This window comes from Poromitra crassiceps (genome assembly GCF_964638095.1).
Source record: "Poromitra crassiceps genome assembly, chromosome: 6".
Classification (NCBI taxonomy): domain Eukaryota; kingdom Metazoa; phylum Chordata; class Actinopteri; order Beryciformes; family Melamphaidae; genus Poromitra; species Poromitra crassiceps.
The window spans coordinates 14,618,880-14,643,939 of record NC_139627.1 but is presented as its reverse complement, the minus strand read 5'-3'; the positions used below and the strand labels follow the sequence as shown (position 1 = coordinate 14,643,939).

The 25,060-nt window shown below is 41.6% G+C and overlaps 2 protein-coding genes across 2 annotated transcripts; both read right to left on the bottom strand.

The window, feature by feature from the left end:
• Positions 1–18: 18 nt before the first annotated feature.
• Positions 19–12,109, bottom strand: dcp2 (decapping mRNA 2). The gene is made up of 11 exons (XM_083638972.1): positions 11,815–12,109; positions 10,457–10,608; positions 9,750–9,877; positions 8,798–8,896; positions 8,543–8,695; positions 8,320–8,432; positions 7,026–7,130; positions 5,930–6,038; positions 4,573–4,677; positions 2,603–2,654; positions 19–2,043 (listed from the first exon to the last, which is right to left on the bottom strand). The coding sequence occupies exons 1-11, from the start codon at positions 11,865–11,867 to the stop codon at positions 1,922–1,924; spliced, it is 1,191 nt and encodes a 396-aa protein (XP_083495098.1). The 5' UTR covers positions 11,868–12,109; the 3' UTR covers positions 19–1,921.
• Positions 12,110–15,050: 2,941 nt separating this feature from the next.
• Positions 15,051–22,853, bottom strand: LOC310777728 (serine/threonine-protein kinase/endoribonuclease IRE1-like; the record flags this gene model as incomplete). Its single annotated transcript, XM_083638099.1, has 8 exons — positions 15,051–15,073; positions 15,924–16,013; positions 16,182–16,918; positions 19,708–19,817; positions 19,899–20,019; positions 21,724–21,944; positions 22,037–22,203; positions 22,337–22,853. 8 exons carry the CDS (start codon positions 22,851–22,853, stop codon positions 15,051–15,053), a joined length of 1,986 nt encoding a protein of 661 aa, XP_083494225.1.
• Between the last annotated feature and the right edge of the window lie 2,207 nt (positions 22,854–25,060).

The window sequence follows — 25,060 nt, the reverse complement described above, 5'->3', positions numbered from 1 at the left end:
CAGAAAAAAAAACAAAGCTACAAGATAAGATACTAACTTTATTAACATTCACCTCGGAAGTCATAACACTCCACTGAAGCCAAATCACAACTCGATGACAAACAACTGTCACCGACTTCAATGTGTGACCATAACAAACATCACAGTTACTTACAGAGACTTCAAGTCAAGGCTTTGTCCTCTTACATTTAAACAAATGTATGTAAGCGACATCCCCGTGAGAAAATGATCTTTGCTAGACAGTGGGTGGATTCATTGGGCGACCGAATTTTCTTAAAACCGCAATTCAATTATTAAATTTGCCTGTGTTCAAAATATAGTAGATTTTTTTTTTTATAGAGTATAAAACGGTGTTCAACTGCAATGACTAGACATCCCTACAACGGCTCCTTTGTTATGGTCAGGGTCGTCTAATGCAGCAGTTCTCAACCTTGGCCCATAGAGGGCTCCACTTCTGCGGGTTTTCGTTCCAACCACACGCTACACTAGCATAATGTTATGATTTTTCTGAATGAAGATGTCCATTTTGGTTGGTTACATAATGCAACACGTTATTACATTTTCATAAAAAGTGCAACTCCTGTATTTTTGTAATAAGCACTGTAATAATTTATTACAAAATGCGGGGACATTTATTATACATTGCGTTCAGGCCGTTTATTACAAAATGTGTCAGATTATTACAAAATGTGGGTGTTATTACAGAGTGACGTGAGAATTTGTTAGTGTGTTGTGTTATCACATAATGCGTTGTTACAGACCCTCCTCTCTTGTTAAATGGTTGGGTTGGAATGAAAACCTTGTAGACTTGAGAGTCAGGAGGGAACACGGTTAAGAACCGCAGAAGGAATCTCAATCACGATAGGCGCTGAACCCCGTGAACCGCGCCAGTCGCATTTTCGCGACGGCCTCGCGTCACCCGACTCCGCTGCAAACTGCAGACGGACAAACGCACCGAGTGGGGAGGCGGATCGGCTTTGGAGACAAACCGGAAACAATGCGGACAGAACTGTTAACGTAGCTTGAACATCGTGACATTATAACTGCAAAGGCCGATGCTCGCTCCGTTCTCAAGTTCGTGTTCCGCTACATTCGACATTCCTGAGTAAAATCTCTAGTACTTTTAGGAATAAAGCATAGAACATCGTACAGTGCTAATAACTCTCCTCGCTTCAGCTCTCGCAAGCTGCCCCAAGAAATGCTCAACTCAGCCGGGAAGAACCGAGAAAATGACGAATTCTGCAACTGCAAAGTCCTTCAAATTGATCTAAGGTGATAAACAAAACACGGATTTACTACAATATCGGACTGGAATTTTCAGCCAATTCATAAAATCCATGAGGTTTGATCTTTTCGCCTTTAAAAGACTTGATACTTTAACTAAACCTGAATCTTAACTTTGGGCCCGTGCACATTTCACATGTCGATCTCAAGCACACAATTTGCTGTATTCAAACGACAAAGCGATAGGATTCAGCCCTAGACAAACGACACAGTGCCAATAAGTTGATTTCTCATATCTGAATAAAAAAATACCGCCTCTGGAAGAAGACCGAGAGGTTTACAGGAATTTCGTAACACTTATGAACACTAAGAGAAGCGTGCTGTGAGTATTGCCTGGATCAGGTAAAAAAAACAAAAACAAAAACAACATGAAAAAACGAATGCTCTTCTGTTCTGAAAGATTCCATCATTGAGGTACCCTTGAGCAAGGCACTTGACCCCCAATTCCTCCGGTGGAGCTGAGGCCGATGTGCTCAACGGCTCGACAGTAGAAGACTGTGGTTGAAAACGTGTGTTGTATAAAAGAGGAGGGCAATGCTGGAGAAAAGGCATTTTCATACCTGGATAAAATGGTAAAAAAACAAACAGTCTCTGCGGCCGAGAGGCCTGCACGCTCCAGAAGCTTGGCCGGCACATATCAGGAGTCGAAACATCTCATGATGGCTTCCCTGTCAAATCGGAAGTTCAGGAAGGACCTGGAGGACAGCAGGTGCTCACAGTCTCTGTTGTGGCCATTGGTGGAGCTGCATGGCGCTGCATCTGTGGGAATACAAGGTCAGATATCATAATAATAATAATGTTATCAGTAGGTCTAAGTATGGTAGATGGATGATCTTCATTTCCAAGAGGTCCCTGATCCCTGTTCAGCAATGATGCAATGATATATATATATATATTAAACGGCTCTCTCAAATCAAGCAATCTGATTGGCTCACACCTGTGGTATATTTAGCATATAAATATACCAGTTGGAGCCACTCACTGCAAAAATGGGATGAGTCAGGCTCATGTCGAGCTCACCTCATTTCACGGAGGATACGGATATGGAGGGAGAGGAAAGGAAATCCATATATGGTCGCAGCCGGTCAATCAGAGCGGGTCAGAGCCAATGGCAGAGCTTGCAGGGAGCGGAAAGGGATTTTCTTCCGCTGCCGACTGAAATGGTCGCCACCAATGGTAGAGCTTATAGCAGCAGCCTGTTCCCATGCAGCCAGACTTCTCTCCCGGCAGGGAGGGAAGTCTGGCAAGCGAGACTGACTGACTACCAATCCTCTAAAACCCTGGTATTCTTTGTTTACGGTAATTATAGCAACCGTACCTTTCTCAAAATTGTCCTGCAGTCTTCTGGGTTGAAGTCTTTTCTCCTCTTTCTGTGGGAGTAGCAGAGAGTACATTGTTTAATATAACATCTACCGTAAATTCCGGACTATAAGCCGCGGCTTTTTTCCCGTTTTTTGGCCTTTTTTGCCCCCTGCGGCTTATATAACGGTGCGTCTTATCTATGGATTTTTTCCAAAAAAAAAAAAAAATCTCTTTTTTAGCACTCTTTCTAACTATAAATCCACTTCTGTTTTAATTTCCTCTCTTGCCCTCTTTTAACAACATAACATAACATAACATAACACAACACAGGTAAGCAGAAAGAAAAAGACGAAGCAATCACGCCATGAATGAGGAAATGACTCACCTGCTGGAGGCTGGAGATACACGCTTGGGCTAAACTTTTACTCCGTGAAACACTATCGATTAAGTCCGACATCGCTCAGAGGTTTTGAGCAGCTTGAAAACAAGTTTGAAAACGTGCAGAAGTCCATCCACTCACTCACTAAAGAAACTAAGGCAACCGTGAACAGAGTTTATAATGCGGAAAAGCGCATCCGCGCACTGGAGGACAAAAACAACACAGTGAGTCCGAAAATGGATAAAATGCAAAATCGAAACCCTGCACACGCAGGTTGATGACTTAATCAGCAGGAGTAAAAGAAATAACATTCGCCTGATCAATGTAAAAGAGGAGCTGAGATTGGTGACATGGACGCTTTCGTGGCAAAATCCTGTGTTACATCCTGGACCTGAAGGAAGGCGAGAAACCACCAGAGGTGGACAGGGCACACCGGGCGCCTCGGCCACGTCCAGACCCCGGCCTGCCACCGAGGGCCATCTTCATCTGCCTACTCCGCTGGCCCGACCGTCAACTCATCCTCCAGGCTGCGGGGAAGAAGCCCCTCACCTGGGAGGGTACGCGCTTTTTCGTCCGGCAGGACCTCTCCGCGTTGGTGCAACAGAAACGCGCAACATACAACAGCATCATCGAGTCAATGGATATCGCTTTGGCGTACTGTACCCAGCGAGACTCGTCATAACCAGACCGGACTATCTTTAGCACTCTTTCTAACTATAAATCCACTTCTGTTTTAATTTCCTCTCTTGCCCTCTTTTCACCACACCGCGGACACTGTGTGCCCAGCGGCGGAACAAGAGCTCAAAGTGAAACTGCCGAATATCTTTTGAGTTGGACTGGTCAATAGTACTGTGAGTAACTAAAATAAAAAAATAAAAAACGGAATTCTCTCTTCTTTAGCACTCTTTCTAACTATAAATCCACTTCTGTTTTAATTTCCTCTCTTGCCCTCTTTTCACCACACCGCGGACACTGTGTGCACTGTAAAAAAAACAAAAAATACCACAATGTGTGATTTTGTCTGGGGATTAGTGACCTGACTTTTGTTTTGTTGAAATGTTAATAAATGGGAGCTTCCCCCAAACAGCCATCTCTTTCCCGACAATCCCCTCTGTGCACGAAGCCTTACATATGGTAATTAAACATCAAAACACCCGCGGCTTATAGACCGGTGCGGCTTATAGAAGAAAAAAATAGTCACCTTTGAAGGTGCGGCTTATAGACCGGTGCGTCTTATAGTCCGGAATTTACGGTACTTAAAGAGCACCTGTGTCATCAGTCTACATCCAATTGTATGTAACATACCAAATAAAAGCAAACGGCAATGTCTAAGAATGCAATGCCATGTAACTGGCTTGTTAATTCTCGCATTCCAGGGAATTACGTTAATGTCTGCGGGTCTTATAGACGTATGTCCGAGCTCAAAGTAGTAGGCTACATTCTTTGTTTTACCCCCTGTCTGCTACAAAAACAACTCTCTTCGTCTGACGTTCCTTTGTATTTCCGCCGTGACCGCCGGAAGTGTTAACACAACCCGGAAGAATTTGGCCCACCCCCGTGTCTGAACATAAGGTGAATACTGCCTTATGAAACATGACTGCACTTACCATGATGGTCTTCACCTGCTGATTGCTGACTCCACTGCCATTGGCCCCTTTCTTCACGTTAGGAGAATCCTGACATTTCCTCCCACTGGCCTTCACATGTGTGTTCTACAGCACAAAGCACACACACATCACAATGTAGCCATGGTCCCATGAGGGAGGCAACCATCGCTCTAGCCAATTACATCCTATCAAAAAGGGAGTTAGCCCAGCAGGCTAGGTGACAGGGACCATTCTTAAGACTCACATACCATATAAGGAATGGGCTCGTGCGGAAGCTCTCTGATGAGTCACAGAGGCCTGATAGATATCTAGGAGGCTAAATAACTGGTTGTGTTGGAGAGCCATCGTGTTACAGCCAATGAGAGTGCAGTGAGGCAGACTAGTTACAGCCAATGAGAGTGCAATGAGGCAGACACAGCCAGGGTGATGTCTTAAATAGTAAGAGTAAGTAAATAGATAGAGAAGGTTTTGGTGAACTTCCTGAAGATGTACTCTAACTCTGACACAGCTGTGCTTATGCCAGAGGTTCTCAAATGTTTTTCAGCCAAGGACCCCTTATAAGATAGAAAATATACCGGGGACCCCTCATTCTGATTTGTGATTTTGGGCTAAGCTTAATTGTTTCCACAGTAACGTGCTTGACTTAAATTGATAGGTTTGTTAGATTAGAATGTAATCCATGAACCATTTTATATTAAAGCATACAATATTTTCATTGAACTATGAAGCTTTTGCAAAAATATATATATATATTTTTTTTTCTTCCTGAAAACATTTTGCGGACCCCCTGGCAAAGTGCCACGGACCCCTGGGGGTCCCCGGACCCCCATTTGAGAACCACTGGCTTATGCTATCAAGGCTGTTGTGCTGGTCACTGATTAAACAAAGCAATTCAGTGAGCCAACGAGATCGCAAGTCAGCCATTGCTTTACTCAGTCAAGCCAATACATAAATACATGCCAGTGTAGGTCATTTACTAAATATTTTGGGGGCAACTTTTGCCCCCACTGTCTAAAAACTGGGCGCATTTACAAAGTTTTGGGGGCACTTTAAAAAATAGTAATTAGTGCATAAAGTTGCTAAAGCGTAGTGTGAACAACAGCACTGTTTGTGTGAGTGTGTTCTTCATCGTTGTCTTCTGGCAGCCAGCTTGAATTAAAGTTTTTAGGGGCATTCTGAGATTTCTTGCGGGCATTTTTGCCCTTGCCCCTGGCTAAATTCCTACACTGACACATGCCAAATACATGCCAAATACATGTACTGTATATGTGCATAGTTCACAACTATTAGTTTGTATAGTATAACTGAGATTGGCAAATTCAATTTGCAGCAAATGTAAACTCTCATATGTTATGACCTGGTTGAGCTCGTATTGAGTCAGCTGTCCAAGCGTCTTCTGTTGCTTGTGCTTCCCCCAGGTGTCTCCTGGAGATGCTTCAAGACCCTGGGTGCGCCTGTATTTTGACCTACAGGAGGGAAAGAAATACAGTGTAGAAGCTTTCTCATAACTCACAACACCTTTTCTAGCCAAGACATTCCCCTCTCCTCATGAACCCTGGATTTGGTCAGAAATATTGTCATGTTTGATTTTGTCGCCCAGCCCGATCTTGTTTTAATAAAAGTGCTTGTGACATCTTCCATGTGGCTTTGACTTACAACTGAACATTTGGCCCGCTTCATAGAAAATACAGATACATCCATTCAGACTAAAAATGTCAAGATATGATTTTTGGTCCAGTCACCCAGCCCTACTTCCTACATGTACCTCAAGGAGCGACTCACACCCCAAACCTCCACCCGTAACAACTCCCCCCCAGGACCAAACTCCACACATCCGGGGGAACGGGGTCTTCTGATTGGCTTTTTTTATACATTTTAATTCTTTATTCATTCACTCTTCTTATACATTTGTATTGCTTTTTATGTTTTTCTGTGTTTCTTATCTAATGTCTTATATACCGTACTCATACTGTACCTTGTATAAAACACTGAATTGCCTTTGTGTACAAAATGTGCAATATATAGTAAACTTGCCTTCATTTATGTGTGTGGCACAGTTTCAAGTTGTATGAATGAATCTCCGCATTTTAACACATTTAAGACCGTTACTTTACTGTTGTCTGAAAAGGCAGTGGGAGGAGCCTAAAGCAGGAGCAAATGAGCACCCGAGTAAAGAAAACATGCAGGAGCTTTCTCATTTTGACTACAGTCCCTTTTAGTTTGTCCCAAAAAACACATTCATATCCACAAACAACCGGCTTTTCCTTCAGTCATTTACAACGCCGTTACTGATAGCCGGTACAACAGCCCTCCAACCGACATGGCTTTTTATCAGTCAATGGCCTATCTTTAGCATTTAACACACGGTTTACCTGCGTTTGAAAACACTGCATATAAGCGGTAATTTTGATGTAAAAAAAAAAAAAGTATAAAGTCTGTGGAAGGGAACTTACCGAGTATTGTCTGAAGGTTTGCCTGGAGTGCTGCCATTGTTGGCAAAGTCCTCATCGCTGTCTGTGGACTCGCCCTTCAGTCTGCCAATCCATTCACGGAGTGGTCTGTATGGGTGGAGCACATTGTTTGCTAATAGAGAGTATTCCATCAGCCTCATCACGGTCGCCGCGCTCATATTGTTGACATACCGTCCTGCACGCACAGCGCTGCAGCTGACAACTAGTAACAGCCTTATTGTCGTTTCTGTTGCGTTAAAGCTGCATTCAGCGATGTTTTTGTGTTAAAATAAGTGTTAAATGGCTCTATATTCTGACAGCAATCACTGAAATAGAGCGTTTGGTCAGTGACTTGAAATCCCCCACCCCCCCCCCACTGTCCTCTCTCTCTCTCTCTGCTGTAGTCCTGCAAGCAGGGCGGATGTATCTCAGCAACCGTAAGTCGTAGAGACCAGGCTGGGAATTTCGTCATTTTAGGGGCAAGACCATGTGGCCTTCGGCGTCACCATTTTTTTAGGCCCCAAGGCCACATGCCAGGGCACAAAAGCAATTTTTCTGAAATGTGTGTGTTAAAATGAGCCAATTACACATCCTTTGCATAGGGCAGGCTACATTAAACTGAGACAACTGACGCTTTTAATTAAAGCAACTGACAGTAGCAGGCTGGTTAGCAGGGCACTGCCAAGGTGGCCTTAGGGATCTCAGGGCATCACGGCCAGAGGGAGGGGCAACGGAGGCCATGGCCTCATGGCCTCCATGTAATTCCCACCCTGGTAGAGACTCACAGGTGGCAGCGTTCAAAACGTCCATTTACAGCACATATCAATCAATATTTTTGGAGAGGATTCCCCCGCATCACAGGACTGAACGGCACTGACAGCACAGAGCTGTCAGTGCCGACAGCGCAGATCAAGATCAGACAGCTGTCGGTACGGGTACGCCTTGGGTGTAACTTTTACGCCTGCTCCATACCAGACGTAAAATTTACACCCAGGCGCAGCGCACACAGGGCTTAAGACAACATGGTGCACTGGTCATAAAATTAGGTTAGTCGTAATTTTGAGTTCTAAGTCGGACGTACACTCGGCTCCTGGTGATCTACGTGAACAGGGCTTAATCTGTAAGCTTTACTCGTAAACGCAGTAAATGTCTAGTTACTAAAGAAGCTGTGATTTGTTTAGGTCTATATCTATTTGTAGTTCAAACGATACTGTGCACAGAAGTGAAGAAATGAGTAGCTGTTTGACATTAGACTGTTTTACTGTTAGATAAAGCAGACTCCTAATTGTTCACTCACCTTACGAATGGAATAGCCATGAAAAACCTGTTGGGGGCGAGGCCCAGTTTAGACTTGGGAGTCATGTCATTCCTGTGACACGGCAGCTTCTCAATGGGGAACCACTCTATGTTCTACAGGAAACGCAGAGCAACACAATGAAAAACACACATTTTTGTCAAAGACGCCAGGCTGGCTGTGAGTCGAAATGTGACCGTGGGGGAGAAAAAAGGCGTCACCGTACCCTGATCTCCTTCCTTGTTTTGGGGTTAAACTTGGTGTCCTTTGACACTCCTGTTATGATGTATAGACGGGCCAATTGGTCAGTGATTTTCTGCTCGATGTACATATCTTTGCAGATGCGATCCTTGATGTCAAAGCCCGTCTCCTCCAAAACCTACGAGGCAGATGTTGAAGGAACCAGAAGCAGTCGTTGATTGGACACCACTATAAAAACGTTTTTTCATTCCAGATGAAAAGCAACAGGGATTTTACTCACTTCTCGAACTGCACAGTCATGAGGAGCTTCGTCCTCATTCACTTTTCCTTTGGGAAAGCCCCAGCCTGACTTTGCGAGATAGCCCTGAACAAGCAGTACCTGAGAGGAAACAAGGCATTATGGGTAATGTGCACAGGTTCACTGCACCAGCTACTAGGGGGTTTGTAACAACGCATGTATTCATACCGAACCGTTTAGGTATGAGGCTTTAGGTTCAATGCGCGTTGTAAACCGAAAACCGAGACAAATCTTTCACTGCTGAACAGTCATCGGCAAGGAATATCGTGGTCAACTAAAACGGAGATGACAAAGATGAAAGGTCTTAAAAAACATTGTCGTACCAGTAAGTATTAGTTCCAGTGGTTAGTGGGGTCGCTGGGATTTTTTTTTTTTTAGTTTAAAGTGGTAATCTGTAATATTTCAGTTTTGTTCTCCTGGGTGACACCTATGGCAGTGGGTGGAAATTGTAGGTGTGAGATCCAAACAGTGTAATGTCACTACTGCAAAGGCTTCATCCAAATCAACATTGTGAGTGACTCTTTTTTTTTATTAAAATCTTTTAGATTATAATTTTAAATCAGGATTCTGAGAATAAAGTCCGAATTCTGAGATTAAACTCAGAATCGAAGTTACTGTCAGAATTTTGAGGAAAAAAAGTCTGAATTTTGAGATTAAAGTCCGAATTTTGAGATTAAATTCAGAATTCTGCAGGGGAAAAGAAGCATTATGTGACATCACTGACGATGTCACACAAAAAAACAGTATTACCCAGTATGATGTACTTGATATTAAACACACATGTTACTACTTTGAAAATAAAGAATAGCCAATGGTTTTAGAGATATTTTAAAAAGCTAATTTGTAGATCGCAAAAATCTAACTCTTAATCCTAAATGTATGTAAGAGACATCAAACGTCAGTGCTACATATCACTGCGCACAAAATGACTCACGTTTTCGAGTGCTTCGTCCAGAATAATTGCTCCGTAGGTAGGGACCCCCATCTTGTATTCCTTCCACTGTTCTATAACTTTCTGCACATCCTCCCCATTGGGCAAGAGAAACGGACAGTGATGGAAAAGTGCCAAGCCATCAAGGACAATAAACAGCTAGAAAGGGCAACAGCAGTTCACATTGGTCATTAACGTCCTTTCCGTGACATTATGACTGACTGAGTGAATGACTCACCCCAAAGACCGATGTCTTGACCATACTACGCACTAGGGGTGTCAAAAATAATCGAGTATAAGATGCATCGCGATGCGGACGTGCACGATTCTGCATCGATTCACAAATGTCAAAAATCGATTATTTAAAAGTATAATCAAATAAAATATAATGGAAGTACATGCAGTTGTTTATTTTAATTATGGATCATAATACAATGCAATTCCAAATGCACTTTTATTTTAAAAGTAGCCACACAGTGAGAAAAAAGAAAGTGAGAAAAAATAAATCATGTATTGCGGAAAAAAGTGATGCATCGATTTCAGATGCATCGAGATGCATCGATAATCGTAATGGAATCGAATCGTAGCCCTCTGAATCGTAATCGAATCGAATCGTGAGGCCAGTGAAGATTCACAGCCCTACTACGCACATGGTAAAAAGTGGGTTCCCAGAAACACTCGTCTATATGGTTGATTAACATTAAGGATATCAGCTTTGGCGAAGTCCCTTATCCCACACTGAGGTAAGCCTGGGGTGTTCTGCATGCTGAAGTCCAGGTAGAACCAGTGGGCCAGCTCGATTTGGAAGCACACCCGGATGGCGTTGTCCCTCTCCTCACTGGGGATGTGGAGGATGAAGCGACTGGGACAACAGAGAGATAACGTTGTCCATTCGACATTAGAAAACTATTAACATCCTCCAAGCCAAGGAGGCAATTTGTGGTACAAGACGGAACAAAATAGACACATTAAAAGCATGTGAAATAAATGGAAACAACAATAATCCAAATAATTTATGATAGCAGCTATCAAAGTATCCAGACAGTCCAGTCAGACATTTAAAAATGCACACTGATCACTTTAACTGTATACCAATAATTATAAATAACTAGCGGCAGGGTTCATACAGACATTACAAACTACAAAATTCAAGGACTTTCAAGCATTTTTTAAAGCACATTTTTACGTTATACTTTACGCAAAATAAAATAATTGATTTTCATATATAAATTTGGCCCAAAAGGGTACATCAAATTTGCATTATATGACATTTTGTCTTTAACAAGTTAATTCTACTAATCGATCTTGTGAATGGGACAGGGAAATATTGGTCTAAAGATTGCATCGACTTTGAACAGATGCTCATACCTCAGTAAGCGCCTTTTGTCTTTTTAATACCAACTTTGGTCAAAATATAAGATGTGACAGACAGCGTTATGTGCTTCATGTGAAATTCAAGGACATTTATTAAAAGTCACTAATGAATACATGGGTACTGCCCTGTACCCATGTATTCACATCCATTACTATAGCGATTCTCAACATTTTACTTATCAGGCAGTTAGTTTAGTCCACAATAGGGCCATGGACCCCATTTGATGAGATTTCGTCTCTCAGACACAAATCTGAGATATTATTTTGTATCGTTAGATGATACATACGATTTTGTAGATCGAGTCGAGAGATATCAGTTCAAATCAAAACAATCATTATTCGGTGATCCCCGGACCCCACGTTGAGAACCACTGCTCTAGTCCATTTGTATTCCACATCCCCGGCCTAGGCCATGCATTACCACTACAGTTAACTTATACGCCATTAAGCCAACGTGCATAGTGAGTGAGTTGTGTTGACAGCAGCATCATACAGCAGCACAGGCTCGGGGCGGGCCTAACGTTAGGCTAGGCTGGTGTGTCGCATCACCTGAGCCAGCCAAGCAGTCAAAACACAAGCGCGCCACAAGCAGCTAAAGTCGTGGCTTGCAGGAAGAACTCGTTCTGGAGTAACGTTTATGTTCACGCGTCACGAGAACGACGTAAATGTTAATGACGGCCCGTGTCCGCTTTACCTGCAGAGGTCGTCCAGGACGCCGGAGGGGATCTCCACTCTCTTTGTCTCCATGTTGTTAAAAACAGCCCGACATCACAGAATAATCAGGAGAAGCCATGAGAGCACAGCTTCACGCTAGCTAGCAAGGTACTTCTGTCTCAGCTCATCTGAAAACGTGGGTTCAGGTAGTGACGCCCAACTCCGTGGACAACTAACCTACATTCCAAAAATGCACAAGTAGCTAAATGTAGGAGAGGTCTTAAAAACGACCGTTCGTAAAACGGAGTCTAGTGCTGCTGTTTACAGCTTCTTCTTCTTCTAGCTCGGCCTGTTTCTTCTTCTTCTTCTTTGCATGTTTTGGCGGATTGCAATCCAACTTTTAAGGTGCATACCGCCACCTACAGTACCGGAATATGTAGAACAGGATCAAGTTTACATTAATCTAGCAAATAATAAATAAAGATAAAATAAAAATACATCCTATATATTATATTAAACAACACACCACTGTCTTTTAAGAATTCTGTTACCCGCCCTCTCTGTGTTATACCTTATCTCCTTTTGTTCCTATCCCTTCCAAATCCCATCCTTGCCCAGCCTCTTACCCTTTGTTGCAAACTTACCCTTTCTTCATTATATTTAACACATTAATGCATTAATACATGTTCAGTATTTTCAACAATATATTATATTATGTGCACAATCGTGTGAATTCACTTTTCCCAATAGAAATAAAGTCTTATTTAAACTAGTGTGGTCAAATCTTAACCTGGACCGAACTACCTCCTTCCTATAGGCTACTTCTCCCTTTAAAGGATGGGTTTACCGATGGGGAATATGAATATATATTCATTCTTAAAAAATCTTAAATTTCGAATCCGTTGAAATTTTTGAAATTGCTTGTTCACAGCCAGAGAAAAAAAAAATGAAAAAAAAAAAAAAAAAAAATGGGCCAGGTGACGCGTTTCGACGCGAAACGCGTCACCTGGCCCAATTTTTTTTTTTTTTTTTATTTATATTTTGTTTCTACTTTTTTTCAACATGGATCTTCCATGTACATAATTTTAATCAAGCCAAATTCCCAAGTATTTAAATTCCTTCACTCTTTCCATTGGTTGACCATATAAATGTATATATTCGTCTATCTCTTTTTAGTGCAATACATATAACAAGACTTACTGATTGAGATTTTAAACCCCCAATTATATGACCTCTACCTTCATCACACTTGCATCATCTCTCCCCCTGATCCATATCCGTCATCTGTGTAGAATGATGAATATAGCCTTCTGTCTGGATTCATACAAATATCATTAATCATAACATTAAATAATACTGGACTCATGACACTTCCTTGACACTTCCGGTAGCTGATAAATCTGGCCCCATTTGATCTCTAAACTTTGGTTCAGATATAGTACCCAGTTATAAAAACCTTCTACCAATACCCAATCTATTCATTTGAATGAACAGACTCCATAGAATCATATGTTTTGTTGTTGTTTTGTATGCCTTTATTAGAGAGGACAGTAGGCAGACAGGAAAGGTGGGGGAGAGAGAGAGAGAGGATGACATGTGGCAAAGGACCTCGGGTCAGATTCAAACCCGCGTCGGCCACGCGAAGGACCGAGCCTCCGTGGTACGCGTGCTACCAGGCGAGCCACCAGGAGGACGCACAGAATCATATGCTTTTTAAATATCAAAGAAAACAATCACCATCAATTCTTTATTTTCTTCGATGCTTTCTCTATGACATATGTCAACAGCATCCATTGTAGACGTTAAAGCGTATCTTTTCTGAATCCGTTCTGGTATGATACTATCAGCTCTTCTCTGTTCTAAGAAATAGTCTTCGGCCCAAAACCTTTTCCATCCATTTACACAGATGAGAAGTTACTGCTATGGGTCTATAATTCCCTGCATTACTTGGGTCTTTACCGGGTTTACTAAAAGGTAGAATGAGTGCACTCTTCCAACTTCTTCACATCTGTCCTTCTCTCCAAATCTTATTCAACAGCTCGAGAATGATAACCAGTACTTGTTCAGGTAACAGAACATAGCATAAGTTGATCCTGGCCAGTTGCTGTGTTTCCAGTGCCATGAAACACTATTTCTAACTCACTCAAATTCAGCTCAGCATCCAGAGTTGTGTGTCTATCTTTTTTCTTATACATCCAGATTTTCACTTAACACTTCCTTTTTCCTCTATTTATGCAGCTCGTCTCAATGATTTCCACTATGAACACTGGCAAAGTTTCTCTGACCCAATATATTATTTCTCCATCCTCTTAACACTGGGATTTTACAATACTTCCTTTTCCCACTCATTTTCTTTAGCATTTGCCATACATCCGCTAATTGCACTTCTCTACCTATAGAAAAACAATATTCCTTCCATGCATTCTTTTTACTGAATTTGATAACGAGTCAGAGCTTTTTTCCTTTGGTAATCTATCACATTGTCTTGATTAAAGTTACTCCATAATATACATAATGCTTTATTTCGTTCACTAACAGCTTTAGTACATTCTTCATTCCACCATGGCACCGCTTTCCTTTTTCCATAATTATTGTACTCGCTCTTTGAAGCAAACGCTTGTTTTCCACCAGCCTGAAAATATAATGCACAACCCAAATATTTAAATATTGTGTAATAATAATTTACAGTGTATGAATAATTGATGTGTCATAATTAAATGTAGTAATCTATACCAGGGGTGGTGGAGCGTGATGATGTGGCTGCTATGTTTCACTCAAGTGCATAATTGCCCTCTCTATCCTGAATTTCAATTTGAATGGGGTTGGAGAACAGAGCAATGCATTCAACAAACATTTTTAACAAACTATCTCCATTTGGGTCATAAGAATACAATATACCAGATCATATTCATTTGCAAAGAGGGATTTATTTATAGCATACAAAATACATAGGCCCATAAAGTGGTGATGGTGATCAAATCTGCAATGAACACCTGGTCAATCTCATTCAGATAATCACATAATGAACATTATAACAGCACAGTCAGCAAAAGTACATTTCCAGTAGAAAATATATAACGCACTCTTTGCTCGTTCAAAAAATCAATAACTATTAAAGATCTTAAAAAGTATAAAGAAATCTGTTAAAAAAATACAGTGTCACAAGATTCAATACTTTCACATATCTTCTGAAATCTCTAGCTCAAAGTGTGTTCCTCCACCAACTAGTACTGATATTTACTACATTGCCAATGCAGACTAAAGCAGCCTGTTAAATCAGTTGCAACTGGGGGTGAAATCTGAAAGGGGACATGTCATGGAATGTCATTGGCAGCATAATAACATACAGATTAAAGATAATAGAAAAAGATACATCTATATATGAAAAGATGTAACAGGAAATCTGACTACTTTATGTTGATATTGACATATTCACAATGATATAATAATATGGATCCACGGAGTTATAATGATCCTTGCGATTTTTAAAAATCTTTATGACAAATACAATTAGTCACATACAAATTAATAATTACAGACAAATTAATCTATTCTCTACACCTCATGTTTGTGTTTATGGACTCAAAAACACACATTTACAGATACAGCAAGCAGTGTCCAGGTTCAGTGCCTTGTTGAAGGACACTTTGCCAGATGGGATATATTTGCTGCTGGGGTGTGTGTCTGGGGGGGAGGAGGGGGGGGGGGGGGGGTAACCTTCCAGTTCCAGGACAATCTCTCCAACTACTACATTAACATACATTAGCCTTTTTTTCCTCAAGTCTTACACAACTGAGACAGAAAGGCTCAATTGTGGGAGCAGATTGGCTAGACACTTAATATTTCTGGTGAGTGTTGGGCTAAATCAGTGTGTGTTGTTAGCTAATGTTAGCTGTCAGCTATCAAGCTAGCTACCGCACTGAGCTAAAGTTACTTTCAGACTGCTTCTTTGCATATTGTGCGCTGCAACCAGCTCTTCTCAGTGTACTCCGTCAACGGAAAAAAGGAACTCATATAAGATGGGGTCTAGACAGAAGAATCTGTATAGCATCCATGAACTATCATCCTCCCCCTTTGTCATTACTATGTCGATGACCTTAGCTGCCTTCAATGGTTTACTTGGCATGTCTAACAGTTGCTCACCCATACCTTTCTGATAAAGCTCTTCAACCAGCTTGTCGAGCACATTCTCTGATACCATGAGACTGAATTTCTTCCCTATGATGGACAGCATGTCGACTGAAGTGACAACCAAATTGCTTTCAAAATCAATGTGGCCTTGCCATACACACTGGGAATCCTCACTGTGTTTTAGATGCAGTGTAATAAATCTCATCTCTGGATTTAAAAGCACTTGAAATGTGGGACACTGGTCATCGTAGGATTCACTGGTGAAACATGCCTCACGTGGTTTTATTAGTATTGAGCCATCTTCAAGAGAACAGTGTGTGGACAGTGTGTACTTCTGCTTTAGATGTAGTGGACAGTTTGTTGTGGGTATGCTCTCTGTTTCGTCGCCCGGCGTTTCGTCGTTGTATATACCGGTATGTATATACCGGTATATAGGGTCCGCATTTATATTTTTTTCCTTCCTATTGCGGATCACGTCTTGGACGTGAATGTTTGGAACCAGCACCACATCGAGCTCAGTGTCGGTACCACCAGCCCTAACTGAGTAGTTGTGAAAGAGTAACACGGATGCCGGGATCGGGTCAGTGATTGATGTATTTGGGCTTGTTTGAAGGACATCAGCTGTGGCTTGTGTCAACATTTCCTCTGGAGCATTCTGGTTGCCTACTGGGCCCATTTCTGACTTACGCTTCTTGCATGCAGGTTCTGCTGGGCTTTCTTCAGTGGTGGTGTGGGAGTCCTGGAGCACACCTCCAACTCTGGTTACTTCACTTTGATCAGTGATAGAACGCTTCTCTAATTCTTCCATACACCTCTCACTGGTTTCTGGTTTTTCCTTAGCATTTGATGCAGGGTTATGTGTCACACCAGTGGTGATGTCTTCTTTGTTGAACATTTTTGTCAGGCTGTCTCTTGAATGCCAGGATGGTTTTTGGTTTTTGGCAAACGTGTAAACACATATAAAGAGATCAGGAAATTTCACCATCAGATCAATTTTGGCTGCATCCTTAGCACTGCAAACAGAGAAATAAATTATTATTCCCAAATAATGAAAGGTCCCATATCGTGCTATTTTTTTACAGTGTAAAACAGGTCTCATGCGTTTTTAAAACAAGGTTATGAATTCTGTTGCAAAAAAACACTCAAAGCCTCTGTGGGACTTCTCTATGTGCTCTGTCTCTCCTCATTAACTATGCCAGCCCATTCTACACAGCAATGTGACAGAGCACAAGGTTTGGTCTTCAACATGCATGTTGTGACAGAGCACAAGGTTTGGTCTTCAACATGCATGTTGTGACAGAGCACAAGGTTTGGTCTTCAACATGTTCTACACAGCTATGTGACAGAGCACAAGGTTTGGTCTTCAACATGTTCTACACAGCAATGTGACAGAGCACAAGGTTTGGTCTTCAACATGCATGTTGTGACAGAGCACAAGGTTTGGTCTTCAACATGCATGTTGTGACAGAGCACAAGGTTTGGTCTTCAACATGCATGTTGTGACAGAGCACAAGGTTTGGTCTTCAACATGCATGTTGTGACAGAGCACAAGGTTTGGTCTTCAACATGCATGTTGTGGCGGCACACACGTACACACGCGTGTGTGCGCGCGGGGGGGTATTAGTGAGCAAATGAAATAGAAGTCAAAATGTCTCATTTGGAGGCACTTTTTCCTTACATGGCTGCTGTTACTTTATCTGAGGACCTTGTGTTTTGAGACTTCCATGATGTTTATATAGCACACCCAAGTCTTTTATAATCAAAGAAGTAAGGAAATCTTGTTTTACACAAGTTGGGACCTTTAACATTCAATTCACTAATCCCTGACAGTGGTCTACTTTGTGGATGTGATGGTTACCTTGTGTCTTGTCTCTGTTCTGACTCAAGTTTGTGCTGTAATTTATCTGTCCCCAATTTGCCTCAAGGCACACCAGTGTGTCTAGATACACCATCTTATCTGGTACACACTGCTCTATTCATAGCATGATGAATAAGATGCAGGGAGCATTGCAAATAATCTCCCGTGGTCAGTGGGTGATTTGTTACTTTTTAACACCCCCCGCCACAAAGTAGCCATGGTAGAAGAAGTAATGTAGTTAAATGTTTTTCTGTGTCTGTTTTAATTGTGTTTACAGTTGTTTTCATTTGAAAATTGACATGATGCTCTAGTTTATGCCATTCTTGTATGACTTCCTGCCCGGCTCGATCTGCTCTGTGCGGCTTGATTCCACCAGGTGTGCCGCCCGCAGCGTGTTTCAGAAGTGTCGCAAGCATTTTCATGTCTATTTTTCAAAACATGGTATAAACTTTACCTCAAATTATGTAACTAACAGCTGAGCGCCGTGCAGTCAGTGGCATTAATTTTGGCAGGTTAACAAGGGCGATGCATTTTGGTCATTTTTGCTAACAAGGGGGGTGGCACTGGTGACATCCCCCTAGAAATCACCTACTTGCTCATGGAAATTAACTTAGAAATATAAGCATACAAACAGAGCAGAACCACAGGTGGAGCCTGGGGTGGAGGAGGCTCTTGCAAATAGCAGCAGCCATAACAGCAGGTGCAGTGAAATACTGCTCTTTCTGAACTGTCTTGTGAAAAAGTCTGAGACATGCAACACTTTACTGTATGTCTTTGTGTAAAAGTTGCATGGCTATCTGAATTCCTGAATTTCAGGGTATAGCTGTGGCAGATGTGACTTATAGTCATTGGAATGCCTTCTGAGGACAGCATTCAATATCATTGGTTCAACCACTGTGCTGTGCACTGTTCTTAAAGTGTAACTTACCCCCAAAACACTTGTTTTCAGCTTTTAACCAATATATATGACTTTGGGGGTGGTGTGTGAAGAATTCTGGTCAAAATTTCCACATTTGAGACCAAACTGTTACCATTGTACCATTTGTATAATTTTCAGCAGCATAAGTTCCCTCTATGGGTTGAACAATGCTTTTTTTGTGCCATCAAATGAATGGGATATTTGGTACATCGTGACGTCACGGTGGGTTTAGCACGCACCCCACTCATGTGAATCCCCCCCCCCCCCCCCCCCCCCCCCATTGATTATTACTGTAGTTCACGCGGCGCGAGCCCTTTAAGAGCAATGCTTCCATTGGGTAATGCCTACTGTGGCTAATGTTAGCCGCTAGTTAGTTATGTTACAGGGCAGTAAAACGCCACTGAATGACCAAATTGATAGAACTTTCAACCATTTCGAGTAACACTGTTTCCATACGGATCACCAGCGTTAGTTTGTTGTTTATAATGTGGCTATATTCATAACGTTTTCTATGATATCTATCTCAGATGCGTTATTTCGAATCCCACATAGGTTACGCCAAAAAAAACAAATTGTGTTCTAGCGCAAAGCGAGTGGGTTTCAGGACGAAACAGTCTCAGGCCATTATCGTTATCTTTAGAGCAATATTCCTGGAATGCAAGTTTAACTAAATAGTTACATGTCCTCTGCATTCTACATCAAATGAATATATTACGGGTTGTTTTATTTTGTATGTTACATACTTATTGGCCAAGATATCTTAGTTTATGGTGGAGGAATTCTGCCAGCTAAAGAAGGCAGTATAGGCGGCCATCTTGCCTGCAGAGTTTTCAAATCAAGTAGAATACCGTTTTGCAAGAAATCTGGGGGGGTAAGTCCCACTTTAAACTCGATTGAAATGTCTCAGATTATGTCAAAAATAATGGCAAGAGGGGAAAGTATCATTTCAGAATTTACTAATTAATAAGGATGGCTGTCCTGTGACATTTAAGGTCCTGTACCATTTTAACCTCAGTCCGACTTACTGGTGCTCAAGGAAGTTGCGTATGAAGCGCAGTAATGCCACTATGTTGTCAGCGTATTCAAATTTCTTCCCCAACTTGCGTTCCATCTTCTCAACCAACTCTAGAGGGAACTGGAAAACCAACAAAATGACTGTTAAAGTTGTTCCCATGGAAGTGCAGGGAAGTGCAGCAGCAACAGTTATCACACTTACCTGGTCTTTCCACTGACTGAATAATCCATGTGGGTCCAGTGCACAGATTAGTGTCTGGTCACGTTTTGCATGTTTCTCCACCTCTGGCTGATTACCAATCTTTCTCAAGTATCGTACTTTCCTGGAACAGAGTTGTATTTTAGGCTATATGATTAAAAAAGTATACTTAAGTAAAAAAAAAACTTAAGTTAAAATGGTATGCACGGTTGGGGAGCGTACCAATGTTCCCAGGGTCCCAGGGGGGATAAAAAAGCTTTTTTTTGCATAACACCTCAGCCGAGTGGTAGAGATGGCTTAGTCAGGTATGTATCATGTATCTTGAATCAGTATCTTGAATAGTACCATGAATATTAAGACAATGTTGTTTACTTTAGAACTTTATTTACCGTAGGGCTGTTCCGAATACAGCTTTTACTTATTTTTAAGATTCATACCTGAGGAGGTTGTTTCCTAACCTAGTTGTTTCTAGGACGGCTACAACCTCCGGGGAACATTGACCCTGGGAACATTGGGCCCTGGGAACATTGGGCCGTGGGAACATTTGGCCCTGGGAACATTGGGCCCTGGGAATATTGGGCCATGGGAACATTGGGCCGTGGGAACATTTGGCCCTGGGAACATTTGGCCCTGGGAACATTGGGCCCTGGGAATATTGGGCCATGGGAACATTGGGCCCTGGGAACATTGGACCCTGGGAACATTTGGCCCTGGGAACATTGGGCTGACCCCCACGATTGACTGATAATAGAATAGGCTTGAAAAATATTATTGATGTGCAAATTAATCGCACGGAAAAAATGGCAATGGGTGCAAGGACCTTTAGGTATGATTTTCATTTTCATTTTTCATTACAGGGTGAACAATCAATCATTTCATCATTTGAGAAGACATGTTTTGAGTAGCATTAATACAGAAATGCATTGAGCAGCTATGCTAGCAAGCAGGATAGTGAAGCAATTGACAGGATTTTGGTCAGAATCAATCACCATTTCTCAAAGTCAAGGAAGGATCCTCATTTGGCTGAATTTCAAGGATGTTACGTCATCAGAGCCTGCAGGAGTTCTGTTCCAATGTCTGAATCCTACAAAGGACTGCGTCCTCAGAAGCGAGAAATTTCGAGGATGTCCATGTGTACACTCAGCACATGTGAAGTGCCCACAATTATATGCGCACAGATGAAATGATTGCTGCCAGCTTGGTCTTTTAAAAATGACAATCAGCAAAACATCGCCAACTGCGCAATACACATTTAAATGCAAGTAGCTATCTTCTGTCATTAGGGAATATGTTATCACTGTAGTGTGCCAGCGGTGCCAGCAAAGGTTTTAATGCCAAATTGTTTATTAATAAGCCGGAAACTTCCATGAAATCAGAAATCTGTCGTGGGATTTTTTTAGTTTTATCATTTATTTGGATAGGGACAGATACACATACATAACATTTACCAAGAAACGTCTGATGATGATTTGCAATGCTTATCCCTAGATGTTATTGGTGGGGGGTGGGGGGGGGGGGGGGTTTGAAAAAATACATGTATTTTTTCAATCCAACGCCACCATCCGCAAGTCTCTATGAGTTACGGTTGCAGAGATACGTCCGCCCTGCATGCAGGACTACAGGAGAGAGATAGAGGACAGCGGGGGGATGGAGGTTCATGATGCAATCGCACACTTGCTAGCCTGTTCCAAATGTTTGCTCTTTCAATGTGAGGAAGGACTCTTGCCTACAGAGGTAGAACATGACTAGGAAGGACAAGTTATGCGGAGGAAGGATCCTTGACATTGAGAAATGATGAGTGTGTGTGATGGAGAAGATCATGCCTCACTTGTCTTTGGACCAGAAGAAGGGATGAGCCAAACATTCCTCTACTGTAGGTCTCTTCTCTGGTTCTCCATTGATCATGTCCTCAATGAGATCCTTTCCAAGCTCGTCTTCAACGTGTTCCAGACTGGAGTTCCCTTCGTGAATGTTGACCTCACATTTATAATCATCACCAAATGGATGGTGTCCTCCAGAGAGGATGTAATAGATCAACATTCCTGCCACCTTAACAATTGACATAACAATTGAGTAATTACAGAATATTTTTTCACTCAGTCATTAAATAAATGGCTGTCTAACTGAAAAAAAAGCCTAACCTGTATATCAGTGTTCTTCCTGTGTGGTATCTTCTCAGCAGCTTTTGTCATTGTCTCTTTGGCCATCCAGCATCTCGTCCCTGCACTGCTTGTGTGCCAAGTTGTTGTTCCTTCAGGTATTCGTCGGCTTATGCCAAAATCAGCTAATCTTGCCCTCCTATTAAGATCTGGAGGACAAAAGTGTGTATAGACCAAGTCAGTAAACAGTGTTCTATTCATTAAAATAGATTTAAAATTTGATGGATACTTTTTACATTTTAGAATGTAATTCCATGTTTCCTCATTTCTTACTTGTCTTACCTATCAAGACATTCTTGGGTTTGAGATCCCGATGGAGAATGTTATGACCATGAAGTACACTCAAACTATGGAGAACCTGACGCACAAGTTCTTTCTTAATTTCCTCTGTTATTTCAACTTTGTCATCGATATATTCATCCAGGGTGTATTCACATAACTGAAGAATAAGGTAACCAGACTTCTTATCCTCTGCAAAGTCAATGTATCGTACAATGGACGTATCATCAATCATCATCTTTGGATTCCGTAAAATTTCTTCCTCATTCTTCAGCATTCTATAGCGGCTTTTAGACATTCTCTTAACTGCGACTTCAGTGCCGTCAGTGGTTTTCAGCCCCAAGAAGACTTCAGTTCCACCACTTCCCTCTGCTATGAGGAATTCTGGATCATCCACATACATGATGCTTCCAACTCTGCTTACTTCACTTTCATCAGTGTTAAAAAGCTTCTCCAACTTGCCCCTCCATCTCACACTGGATTTACGCCATGGACGCTCCTCAGGCTTTTTCAAATCCATTTCGTCACTTCAGAAGAACTGTGGGGTGACAAAACTATGAAGTTAGTGTAACATTTGGTGCATTTTGAAACATAGCCCAGTTGCAGCTACAGTACAGACAAAAATAGTTTTGCCACTGTGATCTCTATTGATAGATTATTTTGCTTATTAATATTCACTTGCTTATCACTGTTCAGTATATGGTGCAATATCATTTGGTGAATGTGCATAATTAGTAGTTGTACAGTAGGTCACCAAAGAAAACTATTCAGAGTGAATAATGGTCCTACATATCTCCTTCCCTGGTGTGATTTTTTTTAAATATACAGTACATGGCTTCCAAATAAATTCTAGCAATTTCAACTTGCTTTTTGCTCTATATTATAATTAAAAAAACTAGAAGGTCAAATGTGGATACAACTGAAGTAAGGTACTAAGATAAGAGAAGATAAGATCAATGTTATTGTGGGAGGAGGGGAAATTTGTGTGTGCAAGTGCCACACCTTATTTTCCCTCGCCTCAGACCGGAGGAAGTTTGATGGTATTCGACCAATCACGACAAATGTAAACAAAACCGATGCAGGTGATTAGAGAAATTAGCGGATGTCCCGCCTTATTTCAGTTTTGACCAACTTTCTCGTCTATGAAGTACAGATGGGTAGGCGGTATTCTCTCAGATGATATCTACTATACGTCTGGAACACAACTCTCAAAAGTGGTTAACGCCCGCCCCCCCGTTGCTGGAAGCTTGCTGCGGCCGATGGTGGGTCTGACCACATGATACTAGCTAGGCGGAAGCATTTTCAAATTGTGGGAGCCAACGCCTCTGTTGTAAGACTTTTAACTTCCTCATTCACTTGAAAGAAGAGCCGATCCACACCCTCACAAACTTATGGATAGGTGCGTCGGAGGATGGAGTTCATAAGCAGAAGAAAGAATTCCCGCACACGATCCAGTTACTGGCTAACGTTATTACTTATTAAAGTAATAAAGTTTGCAAACTTTGCAAAGTTTGCAAGTTTGCAAACTTTATTACTTTAATAAGTAATAACGTTAGCCAGTAACTGGATCGTGTGCGGATGCATAGGAATGTGTCTACCTACGATAGCGTTAGCCATGGAGCTAATACCTGTAATGGTCCCGCCCACTGCCACACAAGTGTTCTCCCATTGGCTTAAACGCTCTGTCGCTCAATCATCTGCTAATTTGATTGGAACATCGAACTTCAAACTTTATTACTTTAATAAGTAATAAACGTTTGCCAGTAACTGGATCGTCTGTGGGAATTCTTTCTTCTGCTTAAGCTCCTCATTCAGACTTGAGACACAAATTCAACTTTCAATCATAGCCATGAAATAAAAATATTCTTTGATCTACAATGATAATAATAATAATATTGTGGGGGATATCTTATATAGCCTATTCATAAAGTGGTTTTGAAGATATCCCTAAGGCCAAATTGTTAGGATAATTACGTTATTTTCAACCTAGGTCTGATTTTCCAAATTTTTGCCACAGTTCAAAACTTTCATAGTCACATGTAGTACAGAAGCCGGTTGCAGCCTTCCAACAATTATTGCTGTTTGATCATGATAACCACTTATTATATCATTATCTCGATTTAACAAAGTCCGTTGTCTTCAGCACCATTTGGAGCGTTGTTATTTAGACTACTTTGATGAGGGCAATAGAGTTCAATAGTCACATGACGTTCCATGGCGTCAATGTTTCTCATTCATATTCTCATTGATATTTTGATTAGCCATAATGTCGCAACCACTCAATGTAGAAAGCCCACGGGCCTAGTGGTGAAATTATGGTATATCTAACTGTAGAAACACAACAAAGCTGTAGAATATCATCATTGTTTATTAAAAATATATATATATTCAAAGTCATGGAGAAGTACAGTACTACAATACCCCCAATTCAACAATGTAAAATCGACGATTGGTGGAACTCACTGTAGGGCCGTCTGTGATTGGTGGCCTGCATTCATTTCTTTATGTGGCTGTTCTTCCTCTGGCTAGGCTACTGCCAATGTAAGTCATAACTTGCTGAGTAAAGGGCTAAAACCGCCACTGAGTGACTGAAACTGGGGTCATCCCTATGTTCCCCGGGTCCTATGTTCCCCGGGTCCTATGTTCCCTGTTTTTGTGGGACCGGGGAACATAGAACCCTTTCTATGTTCCCTGGGAGAGGTTAGGTTTTGGGTTAGGGTCTGGGGG